The following is a 22653-nucleotide window of genomic DNA, read 5'->3' on the forward strand; positions in this document are numbered from 1 at the left end:
TTAATGAACAAATACATATCTTTACAACATGAGTTCCAGATGGTCAAAGATTTAACATATGTACCTTTATAATACAAATGTAATGTCTAATTCTCTTTTTCATAATAATACAAAACAGTTTGACATCATTAGTCTGTCCTCTGTGGGGATTTTAGCCTTCATTTCCTCAACCTCTCCCACTGTTCCCTCTTCACACAGCTGGACTCTGAGGTCAAGGTCACAGTCATGGTCAAACTGGAAACCCCACCAATAGTTTCCTTCATGAAAACTTAGAAAATAACTACTATTTGGGTCTATTGTACAAATCAGCATTCATTTTCTATCAGAAGTGAACCTGCAAACCAAGGCCATGCAAACATGCATAGGAAAATAGACTAATTCCACAGGGAAGAGTAATGTTTTGTTGTTGTACTTAAATTCCTCAGGCTTTGACATTAGATGTTAGTAAGTGGACTAAAATGTGTCACATTTAGTATTTGAGCTTTTATAAGAACAGAACAAAATTATACAGAACAAAAATATAATTTCCTCTCAATACAGTTTGAACTCCATGCATTCAATTTTCACTGTTGGGTAAACCTAAGACACTCATGGTGGGCTGTATCAACACTCATTTTCAATGTTACGTTGGGCATTGTTGATATTGTACATGGAGAAAAGCCCTGAAACTGTAGTTTCACAAAATTTCATACAAGTAATGCTCTTGCATAGTGCAGTGGTGTATATAAAGTGCTTTCGAAAAGTATTCAGACCTTGACTTTTTCCACATTGTGTTATGTTACAGCCTTATTCAGAAACTGAATACATTGTTTTCCCCCACATCAATCTACACACAATACCTCGTAATGACAAAGCAAAAAAACCTACGTTTTTTTAGACATTTTTCCAAATGTATTAAAAATTAAAAACAGAAATATCACATTCACATAGGTATTCAGACCCTTTACTCAGTACTTTGTTAAAGCACCTTTGGCAGCGATTACAGCGTGGAGTCTTCTTGGGTATGATGCTACAAGCTTGGCACCTGTATTTGGGGAGTTTCTCTCATTATTTTCTGCAGATCCTCTCAAGCTCTGTCAGGTTGGATGGGGAGCGTAGCTGCACAGCTATTTTCAGGTCTCTCCAGAGATGTTCGATCGGGTTCAAGTCCGGGCTCTGGCTGGGCCACTCAAGGACATTCAGAGACTTGTCCTGAAGCCACCCCTGCATTGTCTTGGCTATGTGCTTAGGGTTGTTGTCCTGTTGGAAGGTGAAGCTTCGCCCCAGTCTGAGGTCCTGAGTGCTCTGGAGCAGGTTTTCATCAAGGATCTCTCTGTACTTTGATCCTCGATCCCGACTAGTCTCCCAGTCCCTGCCGCTGAAAAACATGATGCTTCCACCACCATGCTTCACCGTAGGGATGGTGTCAGGTTTCCTCCAGACGTGACACTTGGCATTCAGGCCAAAGAGTTTAATATTGGTTTCAACAGACCAGAGAATCTTGTTTCTCATGGTCTGAGAGACCTTTAGGTGCCTTTTGGCAAACTCCAAGTGGGCTGTCATGTGCCTTTTACTGAAGAGTGTCTTCCGTCTAGCCACAATACCATAAAGGCCTGGTTGGTGGAGTGCTGCATAGATGGTTGTCCTACTGGAAGGTTCTCCCATCTCCACAGAAGAACTCGGGTTCTTGGTCACCTCCCTGACCAAGACCCTTCTCCCCCGATTGCTCAGTTTGGCCGGGTGGCCAGCTCTAGGAAGAGTCTTGGTGGTTCTAAACGTCTTCCATTTAAAAATGATGGAGGCCACTGTGTTTTTTGCGACCTTCAATGGTACCCTTCCTCAGATCTGTGCCACAACACAATCCTGTCTCAGAGCTCTATGGACAATTCCTTCTGCCTCATGGCTTGGTTTTTGCTCTGACATGCACTGACCTTATATAGACAGGTGTGTGCCTTTCCAAATCATGTCCAATCAATTGCATTTACCACAGGTGGACTCCAGTCAAGTTGGAGAAATATTTCAAGGATAATCAATGGAAACCGGATGCACCTGAGCTCAATTTCGAGTCTCATAGCAAAGGATCTGAATACTTACAATGGGGGGAAAAAGTATTTAGTCAGCCACCAATTGTGCAAGTTCTCCCACTTAAAAAGATGAGAGAGGCCTGTAATTTTCATCATTGGTACACTTCAACTATGACAGACAAAATGAGAAGAAAAAAAATCCAGAATATCACATTGTAGGATTTTTAAATTATTTTTTGGGCAAATTATACACTGTATGTAAATAAGGTATTTGTTTTTTTATTTGTCATAATGGGACCTTGTGTAGATTGTTGAGGGAAAAAAAATATTTAGACCATTTTAGAATAAGGCTGTAACGTAACAAAATCTTGAAAAGGTCAACGGGTCTGAATATTTTCCGAATGCACTGTAAGGGTATACTGTATTAGGCTATTAAATAGCTCAAATTAATATTATCACATCATTATGATGATTGGAAATGTAGCCTACATGTTCATAAAGAATATTTCATTTTCCTTTAGCAGAACATTTGACATTTAGTCTAATATGGCAGCTATACAGTTTTGTTTTTTGTCGTCCGTCCGCCCCCTGCCAATTTTTGTTCAGCAGTTGAATTAATTCAACATGAAAAGCCTGCCAAGTGGATGTGACACTTAAGGTCCACTGTGTGACAGTCCGCACAAGTGGATTGAAGAGTGGTGAGAGAGAGAGAGACAGAGAGAGTGAGAGAGAAAGAGAGACGCAAGGGAAGCAGTAGATAGAGTCGAGGAAAGGAAGCCTAGTCTCGCTCTCTCCTTTTGACAAAGCTGAGCTGATTGATCTAGTTCACTTCTGCCCCGAAGGTGGATCTCTGATCTGCCATGCTGCATTGGTTCACTGACTATACTACACAGCCAGCCATCGAATGCTTCAGCTTCCAACTACATATCGGTTTGCACAATGCTGGAAAATGTCATTATGGTTATGAGGAAGATATTTTTCCGGATGGGTTTTTGTGTCCTTATCGCAGAGGAGAGATAACGAGAGAAGAACAACCATGACAATTCGAGGAAATTGCATCTCAATGCTGAGAATAAAAAGGTTCAGGGTGATGGCACCCTCTATTGGTGGGTCAGATCTTTACTGATTTTGTAAAAGTCACTCTCAATGTCTTTAACATTGACTAGCATGTCATATTCCAGGACAGAAACGCAATGAACACTTCACTCACAAAAATATGGACTTCCAAACCAAATACAATACCCCATAATGTCAAAGTGAAATTGTGTTTTTAGACATTTTTACAAATTAATTAAAAATGAAAAGCTGAAATGTCTTGAGTCAATAAGTATTCAACCACTTGGTTATGGCAAGCCTAAATAAGTTCAGGAGTAACAATTTGCTTAACAAGTCACATAATAAGTTGCATGAACTCACTCTGTGTGCAATTATAGTGTTTAACAGGATTTTTGAATGACTACCTCATCTCTGTACCCTACACATACAATTATCTCTAAGGTCGAGCAATGAATTTCAAACACAGATTCAACCACAAAGACCAGGGAGGTATCCAATGCCTTGCAAAGAAGGGCACCCATTGGTATATCCATCCCTTTGAGCATGGTGACGTTATTCATTACACTTTGGATGGTGTATCAATACACCCAGTCACTACAAGGATATAGGTGTCCTTCTTAACTCAGTTGCTGGAAAGGAAAGAAACCGCTCAGGGATTTCACCATGAGGCCAATGCTGACTGTAAAACAGAGTTTCATGGCTGTGAAAGGGGAAAACTGAGGATGGATCCACAACATTGTAGTTACTCCACATTACTAACCTAAATGGCAGAATGAAAATAAGGAATCCTGTACAGAGTAAAAATATTCCAAAACATACATTAACTTTATGTCCTGAATACAAAGCATTATGTTTGGGGCAAATCCAACACAACACATTACTGAGTGCCACTCTTCATATTTTCAAGCATGGTGGTGGTTGCATGGTGGTGGGTATGCTTGTCATCAGCAAAGACTAGGGAGTTTTTTAGGATTAAAAGAAACGGAATAGAGCTAAGCACAGACAAAATCCTAGAGGAAAACCAAGTCCAGTCTGCTTGCCAGAAGACCCTGGGTGTAACGATGTACGCTGAATGTCGGGAAGCAAGTTCAGGCAGTGATAACATTTAATTAATAAATGAACAAAACAAGAAACACGAACAGCGCATCGACATGAAACAGGAACGATGACGACTGGAGAAGAAACCAAAGGGAGTGACATATAAAGGGCAGGTAATCAAGGAGGTGATGGAGTCCAGGTGAGTGTCATTATGTGCCTAACGCTGGTGACAGATGTGCGACCTAATGAGCAGCCTGGTGACCTAGAGGCCGGAGAGGGAGCACACGTGACACTGGGAGACAAATTCACCTTTCAACAGGACAAACAAACCTAAAATACAAGGCCAAATATACACTGCCGTTGCTTACCAAGACAACATTGAATGTTCCTGAGTGGCCTAGCTACAGTTTTGACATAAAACAGCTTTAAAATCTATGGCAAGACTTGAAAATGTCTGTCTAGCAATGAATATAACCAATTCACAGCTGTAATCAGTTCATGCTGCAAGAGCTCTGATTGGTTGGAGGAAGTCCTCCGGAAGTCATAATTACTGTGTAAGTCTATGGAAGGGAGTGAGAACCATGAGCCTCCTAGATTTTGAATTGAAGTTAATGTATCCAGAGGAGGACGGATGCTAACTGTCCTCCGGCTACACCATGGTGCTACCCTACAGAGTGCTGTTGAGGCTACTGTAGGACTTCATTATAAAACAGTGTATTTTAATAAATTATTTGGTCATGTGAATATATTTAGTATAGTTTTATCTAATAATTATAACTTTAATATTTCACTATTTGTATTTTTATGAAATTTCCTGAGGAGGATGGTCCTCCCCTTCCTCCTCTGAGGAGCCGCCACTGATGTATGTGTGTGTGAATGTGTGGATGTCTGTGTGGGTATGTGCGTGATTGAGTGCATGTGTACTAAGGTGCAGGTGGTCAGTGCAGGTGGTCAGTTCAGTTCAAGTGTTCAGAAGTCTGATTGGTTTGAAAATAGAAACTGTCTCTGAGCCTGTTGGTATTAGACCTCGTGTTCCAATACCATCTCTCCAACGCTAAGGGAGTGAACAGCTTGTAGCTGAGGTGTGTAAGGTCTTTGATGATGATGCTGGGACTTCCTCGTTTCTAGTTGGGGCGGCAGCGTAGCCTAGTGGTTAGAGTGTTGGACTAGTAACCAAAAGGTTGCAAGTTCAAATCCCCGAGCTGACAAGGTACAAATCTGTAGTTCTGCCCCTGAACAGGCAGTTAACCCACTAGGCTGTCATTGAAAATAAGGAATTGTTCTTAACTGACTTGCCTAGTTAAATAAAGGTAAAATATAAAAAAATTAAGTAGATGTCCTCAATTGGTGTTTACACGGCCCCACTGGGCCGTCTTCACCACCGGCTTTAGGGCCTTGCGTTCGTGGACACATATCAGGCTGTGATGCAACCGGTCAGGATGCTCTCGATGGTGCAGCGGTAGTATTGAGAGGACATATTTCTTCAGCTGCCTTAGGAAGCAGAGGCGCTGTTGTTGTTGGTCCGTGTCAAGGCCTTGGTGATGTGGATGCGGAGGAACTTAAAACTGCTGACTCTCACTTCTGCAGTACTGTTGATGTGGACATGTTGGACCTCCTCTGCTTCCTGAAGTCAACAATCAATTCCTTTGTTTTGCTGACATTGTCCTGGCACTACAATGCCAGTTCACCTCCTTCTTCTGCAGTCGTGGATGAACAGCAGAGGGCTGAGAACACACCCCTGGGGTGCTTCTGTGTTAAGAGATGAGGTGTTGTTGCCAATCCTTTCAGCCTGTGGTATGCTCGTCAGGAAGTCCAGTATCCAGTTGCAGAGGGTAGTGTCTAGAACTAGGGCACTGAGCTTGGTGGCGAACTTGGAGGGAATAATGGTGTTGAATACTGAACTGTAGCCAATCAACAGCATTTTCATGTAGGTGTTCCTCCTGTCCAGATGGGTTAGGGCCATGTAAATAGTGATAGCCTCTCCCATGGATCTGTTTGAGCGGTAGGGAAATTGTAGTCGGTCCAGTGTGCCTAGCATGCTGGCCTTGATGTGGGATGTGACCAGCCTCTCGAAGCACTTCATGATGACAGGGGTGAGTATGGCGGGCCAATAGTCATTTGGGCATGTCACCTTGCTTTTCTTGGACACTGGGACAATGGTGGTCTCCTTGAAGCAAGTGGGGATTACAGCCTGGAACAGGGACAGGTTGAAGATGTCCAATTAGACACCCGCCAGCTGGTCAGTGCACACTCTGATGACGCGGTCAAGGATGCCATCTGGGCCGGCGGCTTTGTGAGTATTCACTCTTTTGAGATTTCAGCCTCAGAGAGCGAAAGCACCTGGTAGTCCGGAGCACCGAGAGATATCCTGGATGGCTCAGTAGTCGATCTCGAAGCAAGCATAGAATATGTTAAGTTCATCTGGTAGGGAGGCTTTGGTGGGTAACACATTGAGTTGTCTTTTTGCATCCCTAATGGATTTGTGGAGCTCGTACCTGCTTGCCTTGTACATGTCGCGTGCCACTGAGTCATCTGGGCTCATTCTGCTGACATTGAATGCTGCAGTACAGGCTCTGGGGTTGGGTTAAATGCGGAAGACAGATTCTGTTTGAATGCATTCAGTTGTGTAACTGACTAGGTATCCCTTTTCCCGTTTCTCAGCATGGTACGGATTTCTCCATTCATCCAGGGTTTTTGGTTGGGGTATATCCGGATTGTTATTTTGGGTACAACATCATCGACACATTTCCTAATGAAGCCTATGAATGGCGATGTACAGTACATTCAGTGTCCAGTTTATTAGGTTCACGAAAATGGTTCTCTCCTACTGACAGTGGGTCATGTGGCTGTGGTTTGCTATTTTTTTTTAAACAGGTAGACAGGCATTAAGGCATTCAGGAACTGTTTGACTGAAAGTTAGAATGGGCAAAACGAGTGACCTAAATAGCTTTGAGCGTGGTATGATTGTCGGTGCCAGGCGCGCCAGTTCCAGTATAACAGATACGGCGGGCCCCCTGGTATTTTCACGCATGACAGTATCTAGGATTTACAGAGAAATGTGCAACAAACAAAAAACCTCCAGTCAATGGCAGTCCTGTAGCCGAAAACAGCATGTTGATGAGAGATCGAAGGAGAATGGCAAGAATCATGCAAGCTAACAGGCGGAACACAAACAGGCAAATACTGGTGCAGTACAACAGTGGTGCGCAAAACAGCACAAATTGTCGGCTCCACTCCTATCAGCTAAAAACAAGAAGAAGAGGCTCCAGTGGGCACGCGATCGCCAACACTGGACAATTGATTGAGGAGTGGAAAAACATTGCCTGGTCCGACGAATCCCGGTTCCTGTTGCGTCATGCTGATAGAAGAGTCAGGATTTGGCATAAGCAGCATCAGTCCATGGCCTCATCCTGCCTGGTGTCAACGGTACAGGCGGGTGGTGGTGTAATGGTGTGGTGAATGTTTTTCTGGCAAACGTTAGGTCCCTTGTTTCCATCCCCCGAATAATTCAGGCTGTTCTGGAGGCAAAGGGGATCTGACCTGGTACTAGAGGGGTGTACCTAATAAACTGTCCACTGTTTGTATATTCCTTAATGTAGGAACTATCTTCCTTCATGTGCAATCAGTGAAAGTATTACATGTTTTTCTCTCAATACCAGAAGGATGACACAAGTTAAGTTTAGTCTAGTGCTGTAGGTTGGCTATCTTTGAATGCAGCAGGTTATCATTCTTAAAGTCATTACTTAATATACACTTAATAAAAATATATTTAAATACCAATAATGGGGTCAATATTACTAATGATTTATGTAAAAATTTGTGAAATATTTTCAGCTTTATTTTCATGATATTTCACATTGTTCGTCTGCATAATTTAAATCTAACATTTGCTTGAGACAAAGTCCACTTGATCAATAGTTTTTGCTCTAATATCCTATGGTGTGACTGGTGCCAATGACATCTATAGTGTCAAAAACTGGTCTGGTGCAGCAATCTAATGTTGCATTTACTTTATATTCTCACAGCTTCTAAGGACATATACAATATCTTCACATACTAAATTTCATGGCCCCATGTCCATCGATTCAGTTCTTATAGCCCAGGTGAGATATGGTGCTATCTAGTGGTGTAGTGTGCCCAACTTAGCATATGTGCTAACATGCATCGAAAGGTACAGTGCGTGCATCTATAGGTACTTTTTTCTTAAAACCATTCAATACTGATGTAATGACTCTAAATACAACATCTTGAGTGAATTTGATGTGTGGTTCATGAGGAGAAGATGATTGCAGATGATTTTGAGCATTAAAGTTACATATGTAAAAAAAATGTTTTTAATAGTTTCCTTGGTTTTTGAGATTTCAACTCCAAATTCAGTGTGGTTCATCTTAGGCACATTCATGATATTAATGACAGGTTTGATAGGCCACTGTGGAGTCGATTTACAATGGCTTAAATGGACATGTTAAATCAGACATGTACCATGGGCCTACATTCCCCCAAAATTGTAATTTGGTCTTGTGTTTCATGATAAGAAGATGGAAGTATTTCTTAGCATATTAGGTTACAGTGCCTTCAGAAAGTTGACTTATTTATTGAAAATGAAATACAGGAATATCTCATTTACATACACTATATATACAAAACTATGTGGACACCCCTTGAAATGAGTGGATTCTGTTATTTCAGACACACTCATTGCTGACAGGTGTATAAAATCGACCACACAGCCGTGCAATCTCCATAGGAAAACATTGGCAGTAGAATGGCCTGACTGAAGAGCTCAGTGATTTACAATGTGTCACCGTCATAGGATTCCACCTTCCCAACATGTCAGTTTGTTAAATGTCTGCCGTGCTAGAGCTGTCCTGGTCAACTGTAAGTGCTGTAATTGTGTAGTGGAACATCTAGGAGCAACTACGGCTCAGCCACGAAGTGGTAGTCCACACAAGCTCACAGAACGGGACTGCCGAGTGCTGAAGTGCGTAAAAATAGTTTGTCCTCGGTTGCAACACTCACTACTGGGTTCCAAACTGCCTCTGGAAGCAATGTCAGCAAAATAACTGTTTGTCGGGAGCTTCATGAAATGCGTTTCCATGGCTGAGCAGCCGCACATAAGCCTAAGATCACCATGCACAATGCCAAGCATCGGCTGGAGTGGTGTAAAGCTCGCCACCATTGGACTCTGGAGCAGTGGAAACGCGTTCTCTGGAATAATAAATCCCGCTTCACCATCTGGTAGTACAACGGACGCATCTGGGTTTGGCAGATGCCAGGTGAACGCTACCTGCCTGAAAGGAATAATGGTCTGGGGATGTTTTTCATGGTTCAAGCTAGGCCCCTTACATGCTGACCAGACCGGACACGTCGCGTGCGCGAGCATTGAAAAATAAATGTAGAAATCCATGTTATTCAATTATTCCACCCACATTGCTCGCACGCGCCAATGACCATCTGCGTTGCCAAGGACTAAAATAGAAGTCATTCCTATTTCGGACGCAGATCGCACTGCAAGTCCTGCCTCTCCCATCTCGTCATTGGTTTATAGAAGCAGGTACCAACGTGCCATCTCCACATTGGTTATACCCACGTGGGTGATTGAAAGACAAAATGTTTTGCCGGTCGTCGTGGTAATACTATGAAAGTTTAGATGCCAATCACCATATAAGTTCAAAGATGAAAAAGCCCGGAAGGAGGAGAGATGACTAGAAATGATTCGGTTCGCCGTTTTATGTGTGGATTAATTGTCGGAGTAGAGGACCTTGTGCATTTCAGGTAAAATAACAACTCAATGTTTATATCCCAGGACAAATTAACTAGCAACAGCAAGCTAGCTAAATAGGACAAATTAGCTAGCAAGTGCATGCTAACTAGTTAAATTACCATACATGTTTAATGCTTTTCGACCTGTCCCCAAATTAATGTCATTGGTTCAGAGTTTGTTTTGATATTTTAACCTGCGTGTCGTGATCACGTTTGGTGTAGGGGGACAAAATAAATGTATGCACGATAGCGCACGCTGGTGCACTCGCGCAGCCGGTTTGGGTTCCGTGTTAGAATGTTAAAGTCCTTGAGTGGCACAGTCAAAGCCCAGATTTGAATTCCATTGAAAATCTGTGGAAAGTCTTGAAGATTGCTGTTCACCTCAGCTAACTACCTAACTTAATAGAGCTAGAGAAAATCTGCAAGAAAGAATGGGAGAAAATCCCTAAATCCAGATGTGCAAAGCTGACAGACATACCCAAGATGACTCAAAGCTGTAATTGCCGCCAAAGGTGCTTCTACAAAGTATTGACTCAGGGGTGTGAATACTTATGTAAATGAGACATTTCTGTATTTCATTTTCAATACATTTGCAAACATTTCTAAAAACATGTTTTCACTTTGTCATTATGGGGTGTTGTGTGTAGATGGGTGAGAAATCTATTCAATCCATTTTGAATTCAGGCTGTAACTCAACAAAATGTGGAATAAGTCAAGGGGTATGAATACTTCCTGAAGACACTGTGTGGGCTAATATGCATCTACTGGTATATTGTGGCCATCTTTGAATGCATCATCTTCTCATTCATTCATCTTCTGCATCATTTTCTCAAACTCTTCAATGACTATTGTGATGAGTGCAAAGAGCAAATTTGGAGTGAATCTGACTTTTAGTCTATGAGAAGATTTTTATGATTATTTTAAGCATTAGCGTTCCATAGTCAAAATAGTTTGTTTACTTTTTTATGTCAATGCCAAACTTAACATGATTAATCATGGTAATGTCTTTGATGACGCCAAAAAGTTTCAGTGGAGAGGATTTACAAAGGATTTAAATAAACACGTAAAATCTGATTTCCTGATTTATCAATAACTCAGGCATCTCTTAATCAATCCCTTAGCTTTTCTCAAACTGCACTGAACAAAAATATAAACTCAACATCAAACAATTACAAAGATTTTACTGAGTTACAGTTTATACAAGGAAATCAGTCAATTGAAATAAATTCATTATTCCCTAATCTATGGATTTCACATGACTGGGCAGGAGCACAGCCATAGGCCTAACCACTTGGGAGCCAAGACCACCCACTGGGGAGCCAGTCCCAGCCAATCGGAATTAGTTTTTCCCTTTATAACAGACAGAACATGTATGCGGTTGTGAGGACGGTTGGATGCACTGCCAAATTCCCTAAAACAACATTGGAAGTGGCTTATGGTAGAGAAATTAACATTCAATTATCTGGCATCATCTCTGGTGGACATTCTTGCAGTCAGCATGTCAATTGAACACTCCCGCATAACTTGAGACATCTGTGGCTTTGTATTGTGTGACAAAACTCCACATTTTAGAGTGGTCTTTTATTGTCCCCAGCACAAGGTACACCTGTGTAATGGTCATGCTGTTTAATCAGCTTCTTGATATTCCACACCCGTCAGGTGGATGGATTATCTTGGCAAATGAGAAATGCTCACTAACAGGAATGTAAACACATTTGTGCACAACATTTTTGCGAAATAAGCTTTTTGTGTGTATGGAACATTTCTGTGATTTTTTATTTTAGCTCATGAGACATGGGACCAACACTTTACATGTAGCGTTTATATTTTTGTTCAGTATAAGTTAGGAGGTAACATGGGTCTACATACCCAAATTTGGTGTTATTTGGACTTAAAGTTCATGAGAAGCTTTCCTAAATGTCCAGGTTGGAGGAAAATCTGTCCTAACAAAACTTATGGGTCCTTGAGGAAAATGAAGAAATACACCTACATACAGTACAAAGTTTCAAGCCTCTAGGTCAAACGGGTTGACAGATATTTGGGTTTAAGTGAGACCGCATATAGGCCAATCGGTGCCATTCTTTTTGACCAAGTTACTCATGGCCTCTACATACAAAGTCAAATAACTCAAGTATAGATTGGTAATTAGAAAGAAAGTTACCAAGCTACAGTATACTTGAGTTATTTGATGAATGAAAAAAAAAAACATCTGAGAAGAACAACAGCTTCGCTGTGAACCCCTAATTATAGGGTATAAAGGCAGTCTGGTCTAGAGGAGGCAGACTACATATTGTTGATATTGTGAGACTTGAGGTTTTTTTTTTTTATCTGATGCACTTCACTGAGTCTGAAGGCTGGGACATTCAGCCTTGAAAATATGCTATGAAATAGTATGTGACAAGGTTTTATAAAGCCGCATGAGCTACAAAAACAAAATCTTATGAGACCGTTTTGAAAGATGAGTCCTGGGAGAGCAAAGCAATACCGTAGTAATATTTTACTCTTCCTTTCTGTCTGCTCACAAGGCTACTTACCCATCCTTTTAAGACCCCTCGTTCACTAGGAATGCATCCCAAATGGATCTCTTTTTCTTGTAGTGCACCAAGGCATCTGGTCAAAAGTAGTGCTCTGTGTAGGGAATAGGGTGCCACTTGGAAAGAGCCTAGCTCTATCAACTCATACAGATCTACTGATCACTGACTTTAACACAAGTTATCCCAAGGATTTCCCCTCCCCCTTTTTACACTCCTGAAGGATGTTGATGTGTCTGTTAAGTGAAAATTCACTTATCTTTCAATGATCTAGATTGCCCAACAATTTAATCAAAAACCTATTCCCGTATCCATCTCATGTAAAGACATGGGGAGGTACGCCACACCCACTTTAAATCAAAACCTGTGTTCAATGTAATTTACTTAATTGACCCTTCAGTCAGTTTTCAAAGATGTTGAGAGGGTGGAATTGATGTGTTGCCTGAAATAGCCTACAGCCTACTATATACAGTATAACACTGTTGGCATACTGTAGCAATAAAACACCTAATAAACACAGACTTTCACAATAATCAATGCCTCACATGACATCAACCTGTTGCTTGGTTCAGGGTAGCATTTTATAAATAGCATAGAAGTCTGAACTGATCCTTTAGTGTTTAATACATGCCCTATTATGCTCATTATCAGCTGTTATTAACTTTGCCAACCACAGTTTCCAAATACATTTTCTTTATTGGTAATTTGGCATACTATCACAAAGACTAGGTAAATAAATGTGAATTACAATAGTTTCAGTAACCTCGTGTGAACTTGACCAAACATGGCTTTAGGGTACGCTCTAATCAGTTTATACAGAATGTGCGTACTTCATCTCTCCCTAGCTTGTTCATCCTTGTTGCATGACTTAGATCTCACATTATGCCCCCAGCACTAGTATGCGGGGGAGTGTTTTTAATAACTGTCTTGGTGGGGGCTGTCAAGCATGTGCTGTGCAACAAAACGTTACAACAATAAAAGCATGGAACATGAATGTCCTTACATACTAACTGTAACAGGTTATGGACACCAAGAGAGAGGGACATCCAGAATTTGTATTACATTTCTTTTTTTTACCTGGGTGGCTCTATTAGCTATAATAACATACAGCTACAGGCTGTAAGTACGCTCCTCTATTGGCCTGTGAATCTACCAGAGGGAAGAAAAACAAACGCCAATGAAAACTTTCATTTTAAAGGGTTCTTTTAAAGTAAATATCTGCAGGTTAGCTAGGTAGTTACCGTAAGTCAATCTGAGTTAATCATAAACTTGGATGAGAAGGGGTCCAGTTCTCGTTATAAGGAGTCATTTGGAGAATTAGGGATGGTTTTCCGAATGGGAGAGCAGGAATTTCTATTGTTTATGAGAACACTGGCCTCGATGATGTCATCTGTATGCATCTCATCCCGAGACTAAACCAAAGCCACAGAAATAGCCATGTCACGCCAGTATCACCTAAATCATTATTAACAAGGGAACAAAATGAAGTCTAAATCAATTGAGCAGCTGTTTCAGATGTGTTGAGTTCATGAAAGCATGCATCGCTGTTGTGGCTATAAAAAAAAAGACATGTCATTAGGGCTGTAGTGTAGAGGCTGTAGAGGTGGGAGGTGGGGGTTGGGACGGACAGGGCCGGGCAGACTTCCGTCTGATCTGAAATCACGCAGCTGTCAGAGCGAATCAGAATCAGGGTCTGTGAGCTAGGCTGCTGCCTGAGATGACACAAGGATTGCCATAATTAACAGATCACATGGGTTACGTAACTGAAAATGAAGTGACTTGGTCAAAATGAAAAAGGTCTGTTAGATCCAATAATACACAGAAAAGGGTTTTTAGGTAATAAAGGATACAATGTAATGAAAAAAGTATCATTCACATCCTAAATTCATTTCTACTCCACATCATGAGAAACAGTCTTCACGTTGCAATTGACAGAGCACTTAGGTTAAATTTCACAAGAGGATTGTACATTTCAGTGGATAATTATTCTGATAATAATACCATCAGATTTGCCCATTAGTTTAATCTAGTGGATATTGATGTTTAAAAGTATAAACTTTAAATCCTGTTAACACTTGCTCAGAAACCAGTCTCTATCTTTGGAAACAAGATGTTGATAAAGACACCAGTATCTTTATCTAAAAAACAGGCATCCACTTTGAAGCTGAAACCTGAGAAAGCCTGTTGAGAACTGTCTTTGCTTTAACCCTATCAGCCCCAAGACTCCAGCAACAAATTGGCTTTTCATTTATCTGCGTGTCCCCCCCCTTATATTTAGCCTCTCAATGAAGTGTTTTACAGTTATTTTCAGGACAACCAGGGCTACAAGTAGAACAGATAACAATTTGACATAAACAGTTACAGTCGTGGTTTTATTGACAAATGTCAATAAAAACTAAGGTCCGTCAAAGCAAAAACCTGATAACAATTAATTTATATGAATACTGTAAGTACAGAAATTGTTTGCTCAATGGGAAATTAATATCTAACTACTCAGTGACAACTGTGTGGAGTTTGGAGTTTGTGACACCAACTATGTGAGCTTATTACAGTATCATAGACACTACAGTATGTCCTGTGATTTCCTATGATCTTCTATGTAGAAGAACCCCTTACCTTCTAACGACTCTTGTGTAGCTTGTGAGAGTCATAGAGAAAAACGTGTTCGTGGGAGTCTCAGCTTTTCATAGATTGCTTTCAATAGTTTGTAGCTCAGATCATTTGGACTCTACAGATGATTTTGTAAAAAAGACCTGGCCCTGCGGCCCCTTCGGGATCTGTCGTTGTCTCGCAAACACCGCTGTTGCTCAGCCACCGTTAATCACACAGGCTAATGGTTGGTATCTACGGATGCAGAAAATAATATACGAATCCAATGGTACAACCCAGTCTGTAGCTTAGACAGACAATGTATAAAAGGGGTTAGAAGGCACAAAAGTCATCAGGTTAATACTACAGTTTTGGGTGATCTTGCAGCTTAGATATTGACATATGCACTGATAATTACCACCAGACTGTGTCCAGTGGCAGGCATTGTGATGCGCCAAAAGATTTAGATCAAAGGAAAACAGTATAATTATTATTTGACAAAAAATATATAGAGCAACTGGCAGCAACATGCTGAATTGTGAGTAGCTACAACTTACATTTGAATATTAGAATTGACAATACTAACTAAAACACAATTAACAACAGATGGTCCTTCTGTAGCTCAGTTGGTAGAGCATGGCGCTTGTAACGCCAGGGTAGTGGGTTCGATTCCCGGGACCACCCATACGTAGAATGTATGCACACATGACTGTAAGTCGCTTTGGATAAAAGCGTCTGCTAAATGGCATATATTTATTTTATATTTAATATTTATATGTAGACAATGAAAGATGAGATCATCATCAACTGTTAAGCAGGCGAACCATGGCTGGGATGGCCCTCATGATGAATCATTCACACACTAAAACTCAACAGGTTATTTACTCCCAACTAAATTGCAAAACTACTATCACTCACGATAGAAGACCAAGTTCAGTACTATTCTATTCTATTTTAAGTCTACTCTATGTCACTTGCATGTGACAGCAAGTGTGATAGGATTTTAAGCCGAGGGCTCAGTGTGAGAAGTGCAGTTTGTCACAATGTATGGAGAAAGGGAAGACATTTCAAAAATAGGCTGGTTAAAGGGTAGTTTAGCAGAACAGTCTTGTATCATGTCCTGAGAGGAGAGCAGAGGCTTAGTGTTCAGATCTTTCTCTGAATACATGGTGTTAAGCCTGCCACTGGCAGCAACTAACGATAGATAGACAGCCACAGGAAATGTCATCTGTTAGTTATAGGCCATGTATCGCAGCCATTGTTCGTCAGCTCAAATGATATATTAAACCTAGAGGGAACCTGAGTTCACTCACAGGCTCATTTGTACCCTGGATAGTGTGAGAAATGGTTTTTCTCTATGCGACTGATTCCAGCTGCAGAGTTGGCAAGGTTCAATTCAAAACGGTACAATTTGCAATCAGAGGGTCTGCAGCAGCAGTTACTTTTGAACCGGGGCAGGAGATTAACCCAACTTTACTGAAAGAGAATGTGATGATAAGAGGGGAAATGTAACTAATCAGCACAATGATAGCTAAAAGGGTTGACCCCAGGGCTTAATCCACTGGCCGCTGAGGGGGCCGAGGCAGAACAATGTGGCCAGACTCATGTGCTTCACCCAGGAATGCATGACAATACAAAATAGCCCTCTGACAGGGTGATCTAAGCCCTCCACATACTGTACAGTAATTGTGTGTGTGTGTGTGTGTGTGTGTGTGTGTGTGTGTGTGTGTGTGTGTGTGTGTGTGTGTGTGTGTGTGTGTGTGTGTGTGTGTGTGTGTGTGTGTGTGTGTGTGTGTGTGTGTGTGTGTGTGTGTGTGTGTGTCAGCGTGTAGGTGAGGGCGATAGAGAGAGAGAGTGTGAGAGTGTTGGTGGGGTGATCATGACTGATGCACAGAAGCATGCACTGTTGGCTACAGTAGCACTGTAACACTGTACATAATCAGATTTAATTTGTGGTGTATTGACTTTGACACAATGTCATTGTCAATACAATATCCTATGGCTCATACAGTACATCATCAGAAAACAATGAGTTAGTAAATTACTACTAAAGTCTTGCAGTACAGTAGTAAGTGCCTTAGACTATAAACTTAAAGACTTTTGAGAGTTCCTACCTTTGGGTGTGATGGAGCTGGACTGTTGGTGTCCTTCCTCCAGGGGTGTCTGCTGGACAGGTTTGGGTCTCACTACATGTAGGTTCCCCTCACTCCCAGCCCTCATCAGCCTCTCCCCAACCCGCAGCATACAGGATCGGTTACCCACCGGGCAATCCTTCCTCTGAGAGGGCTGCTTGGACCCTGCCGATGAGGGTCTGCCCAGCCTGGATGACTTGGATGTCATCTTTCCACCGTCAACAAGAATTCCGGTCAGATAGTCCAGGACGTCTTGTATATCCCTCTAGCTGGCTCCTCTCTCTCACACACTTCTGCCAGTCTGTCTGTCCAGTTGGTAATCAAACTCTCAGTAGTCTGAGTGCCAAGCCTTGACCGGACACAGAGGATTAGCTGTCTAACAAGAAAAAAGTATCTTTAGACAAAGCCCAGCTCCTTAGTTAGATAGGACGTAGTTCATCAGCATGATTCCACATGTGCACTCTGCTGTGCCTTGCAGTACAACGGTCTGTGAGTCTGCATTGGGAGAGTCAGAAGCCTCACAAGCTCTCTCTCTCTCTCTCTCTCTCTCTCTCTCTCTCTCTCTCTCTCTCTCTCTCTCTCTCTCTCTCTCTCTCTCTCTCTCTCTCTCTCTCTCTCTCTCTCTCTCTCTCCTTATAGTAACCGATGCTTACATGATCCCACACTGGTGACAAATTACCTCTAATCTAGTCGAACGGATGCCAGGGTGACGGTAAAACCCTTCCTTAATATGAAGGTAATCTCAGCACGGAATGTTTAGCCTACACAGTATTAATGGCATAAGGTTGCAGAGAGCACAGATGATTACAGTTTAACAGTTGTCCTGCTTCTGCTGAATATGCATGGATGCCAGCGCATGCAGGCAGCTACAACCTCACTAAATAGTGCTCTCTGATAGGCTGCCTCAGGGAAATCTGCTTGTTGGTTAGTAGAGTTCACATCATTAGAGACGACAGATATAGAGGTAAACTAACAGATAAGTTGTAATTTAAGATAATGGTAGGCTACATAGAGACAACAGGGAATTGGTTCATTGTTAGAATATCTCGGAATAATGAGTGTTTTTTTGGGACAAAATCCAAACAGTTGATGTGGGTTTAGATGACAGGGGAGATTGGATGTGTTAGAACATGCCATGACAGAAAACAGAATACAACATACAAAATACAAATAAATATAATATATTACAAGTAAATAAAAAGCTGGTTATATATCAAATATAACATCTTATTGGACAATAAAAGGTCAGATAAAACACCTTACTGTAGCATAGCGTGCACATGTCAAAATCCACCTGAATAACATGACATGAAAGCCTTTATAGAAAATCAAACCCCAGTAGAACCAACCCAGACAAATCTGAAACGGGTAAAAAAAGAAAAAACACCACGGGCAAGTGTCACGCCCTGACCTGTTTCACCTGTCTTTGTGATTGTTTCCACCCACCACCAGGTGTCATCTGTTTTCCCCATTAGTTCCCAGTGTTTTTATCCCTGTGTTTCCTGTCTCTCTGTGCCAGTTCGTCTTGTTTTGCCAAGTCAACCAGCGTTTTTTCCTAGCTCCTATTTCTGCCCGTCTCTGTTTTTTCCTAGCCCTCCTGGTTTTGACTCTGCCTGTTCTGACCTCGAGCCTGCCTATCGCCTGGTACTGTTTGGACTCAGACCTGATCACTGAACCCCTGCCTGGCCTGACCTCGAGCCTGCCTATCGCCTGGTACTGTTTGGACTCAGACCTGATCACTGAACCCCTGCCTGGCCTGACCTCGAGCCTGCCTATCGCCTGGTACTGTTTGGACTCAGACCTGATCACTGAACCCCTGCCTGGCCTGACCTCGAGCCTGCCTATCGCCTGGTACTGTTTGGACTCAGACCTGATCACTGAACCCCTGCCTGGCCTGACCTCGAGCCTGCCTATCGCCTGGTACTGGTTGGACTCTGACCTGGTTTATAAACTCTCGCCTGTCCCCAACCTGCTTTTTTGCCTGCCCCTTTTGTTATAATAAATATCAGAGCTCAACCATCTGCCCCCTGTGTCTGCATTTGGGTCTCGCCTTGTGCCCTTATAGCAAGAGACATAATGCAGATGTGCTGCCATGCGAGCCAGTCCCCGGTCCTTCCCTCGTTGGAAGGATCGGGAGCATTCAGGAAGTATAACTGACCCAGTTGTGCTCCCAGCCTCCATAGCCTAAAGAAAATTAGGATGTGACAGTCAGATAAACAGAGCCAGGAAATCACAAATGAAAGGCATCATGTCAACTGAATACAATCTCTAAGCCTTCTCTGTGGGCATATTTACAAAACATACATATGTAACAACTTATCCTAAATGTTTGGTTGGGGTTAGTTTAAACGTAATAATAGATGATCTTTAAATACTCCCTTCTATTAAAAGAGAATCTGTAGGTTATTGTGGTGAAATTCATCTGTCTGTGTTGCTGGTTGGAACTATCCTTATAGCCACATGAACCAACAGTACAGGACCTAAATGTGGGGTAATGGACTGTGGTTCAGCCCTGTGGCTCAGCTTCTCACTAAACCAGTGATCTCCACTCTCCCTATCCTACTGGACCTCCTGGAGTTAAACTAAATGATCTGTATTAAATTCCTCTATAAAGTCCTGGCCACTTCACAGTTAAGTGACCCAGTTCAATCATATAGTATAAGGGACCAATTATCTCTGTAGTGGTGGTGGAAGAGAATCTTCCATTGGACTGTTCCCTCATCATGATACTGACACGGGATGGTCAAACTTAATCATCACAAGAACAGCCCTGGGTGGCTCCATGGCATTTGGTCATGAGAAAGCATTGCATTGGTAACCGTCCCTAAATACTGGTGACTAAATATTGAAACATTGACGACAACTACTGCCGTAACCATTTCTTTTGGTGAAAATGAGTTTCTGAAATTCTTACCTTCAAATTACCTTCAAATTGAAGAATATTATTGTCTTCAATAAGAGTAGACAGACCCCCAGACTATCTGAAACACAGCCAAATAATTCCTCAATCTTATATTCATAAACAGGACAGTCACAACTAAGTATATTATTTATTGACAAAACATTTCAGATGTAGACTGTTTATTTTTAAAATCACTGAACTCAAAATGACCCATTGTGCAATTTTCCCGAGACCAATTTAAATGTCATAGGCTACTACGTGCTAAAACACTCACTGGTGTAAAGTACTTAAGTCGATTTTAGGGGTATCTTTACTATACAATTTTTTTTGACAACTTTTACATCACTACATTTCAAAAAAAAAAAAGATGTACTTTTTACTCCATACATTTTCGCTGACACCCAAAAAGTTATTGTTACATTTTGAATGCTTAGCAGGACAGGGAAATGGTCTAATTCCCACTTATCAAGAGAACATCCCTGGTCATCCCTACTGCTTCTGATCTGGCGGACTCACTAAACACACATGCGTCATTTGTAAATGTCTGAGTGTTGGTGTATACCCCTGGATAACCGTCAATTTACAAAATAGGAAAACGGTGCCTTATGGTTTGCTTAATATATAAGAATTTAAGAATGTGAAATGATTTATACTTTTACTTTTGATACTTAAGCATATTTTAGCAATTCTACTGGATGACTTTCACTTTTACTTGAGTCATTTTCTATTAAGGTATCTTTACTTTTACTCAAGTATTGGGTACTTTTTCCACCACTGAAAACACTATGTTCTAAAGTGTATATGCAGTATATGCAATACAGAAGAATAGGACCATATACTGTAGATAAGATGCATCATTAATTGTCATCATAATAATTAAGATCACTGTCCTGGCTCTCTGTGTCATGTATAGGTGTGTGGTCTATTTGCAGGCTAATGTCCCAAAATATCTCCCACCACATGTTACAGAGGGAGACAGTTTCTGCTGTCATGATTCTCTGAAGCAAGAATAAAATGGCTTTAATAGGGGTTTATTTTCAGCAGTCCAACACTCTCCCTTCATGTCTTGAGGAAGGGCCAAGGGGGTTTCCTTAGCCCTGAGAAAGGGTATACACACACAGGCAAGGAAGCACACAGTGGTCCCTAGCTATCCTCTTAGGGTTATTGGAATATAACCTGTCACAAGTAGTATAAGCAGTATGTGGTGGGCACTTGAGTAGGCACTGTTTTACAATGGGGCAATTTGATCCATTCAAAACTAAATAAAGCCTTGTATAGAAAAGTCAGAAACATTATAGGGAATGCTTAAACATTTATACCACTGAGGGTTAAACATCACCTTTATGTAGCTAATAGTCCATGACAGGTGTTGATAGCGTGACACATTCTGTGCTTTTCGCAGCACATTGCTCACACAGGCTAGAGGGTGATTTTTTCAATGTAAGTGAATGTTAGCATGTACTGTATTCTTAAATATCCCAAATCTATTGAGAACCAGATAATTGTAGCTCTACTCTGGTTTTGTTATTGATACTGAATTACTTATTTAAGGTGGGGTACTGGAACCAGCATTTTTCTTTAAAGAACTGTCTTCTCAGAGCTCTCTCTGGGGCCCTCGTGTGGTCATACATGTATCATATTTGGTACATTTTTCAGACCCTTGGCTGTTGGAAGAAGCCTCACCTCTGATTACACCAGTTTTACCTTACAGTAGTCATATACTATGCTTCATCAGTCAATGTAAAATCACATTTTAAGTACCAAAACATTACATTATATGCAACATTAACTTGTTGGTTTCTGAATGAAACCAACAAACCATGCAGCTCTTTTCAGGACTCAGAGAAACAGAGGGCCCTTTATTCCTGCTTGCTAAGTGACTTATGGTTTAATGATTTTATTCCTTTTATTCCAACTCTTGGCCAGAGAAACTGATGGATGCGTCCAGGAGAGTTTACTATCACAGAGAAATGACAGAGGAGAGGACGAGAGGAAATGTATTAAAACAAAGTCTTTCCTCTCCACTAGGCCCTGATGTAAAAGTGTCGCCAATTCAGTCAATTTCTCCACAGACTGGGCATAAAATGGTCGTGTGTCATAATCATTAGGGTACCGTTATAGTTTTTTAATGTAATTTAAGCACATTGTAATGGTCTCAACTAAGAAGGGATATAATATGGCTGAGGCTCCTCTTCTCAAAAGGCTTGTGACCATTTGAGATCCTATTGCTATGCCTGTGATGTCATCACGTAAAACATCAGAGATGATGTTGGGGGGAACAGATTATATAATATTATGGAACTAAAATATTTGTAATCTGAATCATATACAATTAGTATTCTACCCCCTAAAATCAGTTTTAAACCTTCTGTATGACAACACTCCTCTGCTCCCACAAACAAACCATATGTCAGATTAAAACCTCAAAGTGTCAGATGCTCCTAAACCTCTGACTAAGTAATTACTTTTTTTTATTTGCATATGGAGGCTTCGCAGTTCGGATTATTTTAGTATGGGACGCCATTTGTTCCAAATATTCACATTTCCTCTGTTGTGATGTTATTGTCGCTGGCTATTGTGGGTGGGCTGGTCTAAAAGAGCTTTGTTTTGATTTATTTTCCATCCAATCTGGCCCTCTG

General features: G+C 41.3%; 1 protein-coding gene across 5 annotated transcripts in view; it reads right to left on the reverse strand.

Moving 5' to 3' along the window:
* si:ch211-207d6.2 (sickle tail protein) overlaps positions 1-17578 on the reverse strand; it is a 79948-nt gene extending 62370 nt beyond the window's left edge. For 2 of the 5 annotated variants that reach the window (XM_052476935.1, XM_052476931.1), the window contains exon 1: positions 17095-17569. In XM_052476935.1, the coding sequence (XP_052332895.1) occupies positions 17095-17320 (226 nt within the window). In that variant the 5' untranslated portion in view covers positions 17321-17569. Of the gene's footprint in view, positions 1-17094 lie in introns of all 5 variants that reach the window. The other 3 variants (XM_052476934.1, XM_052476936.1, XM_052476932.1) reach the window with 3 other exon arrangements.
* Between the last annotated feature and the right edge of the window lie 5075 nt (positions 17579-22653).

Source organism: Oncorhynchus keta, chromosome 23, assembly GCF_023373465.1.
Source record: "Oncorhynchus keta strain PuntledgeMale-10-30-2019 chromosome 23, Oket_V2, whole genome shotgun sequence".
Classification (NCBI taxonomy): domain Eukaryota; kingdom Metazoa; phylum Chordata; class Actinopteri; order Salmoniformes; family Salmonidae; genus Oncorhynchus; species Oncorhynchus keta.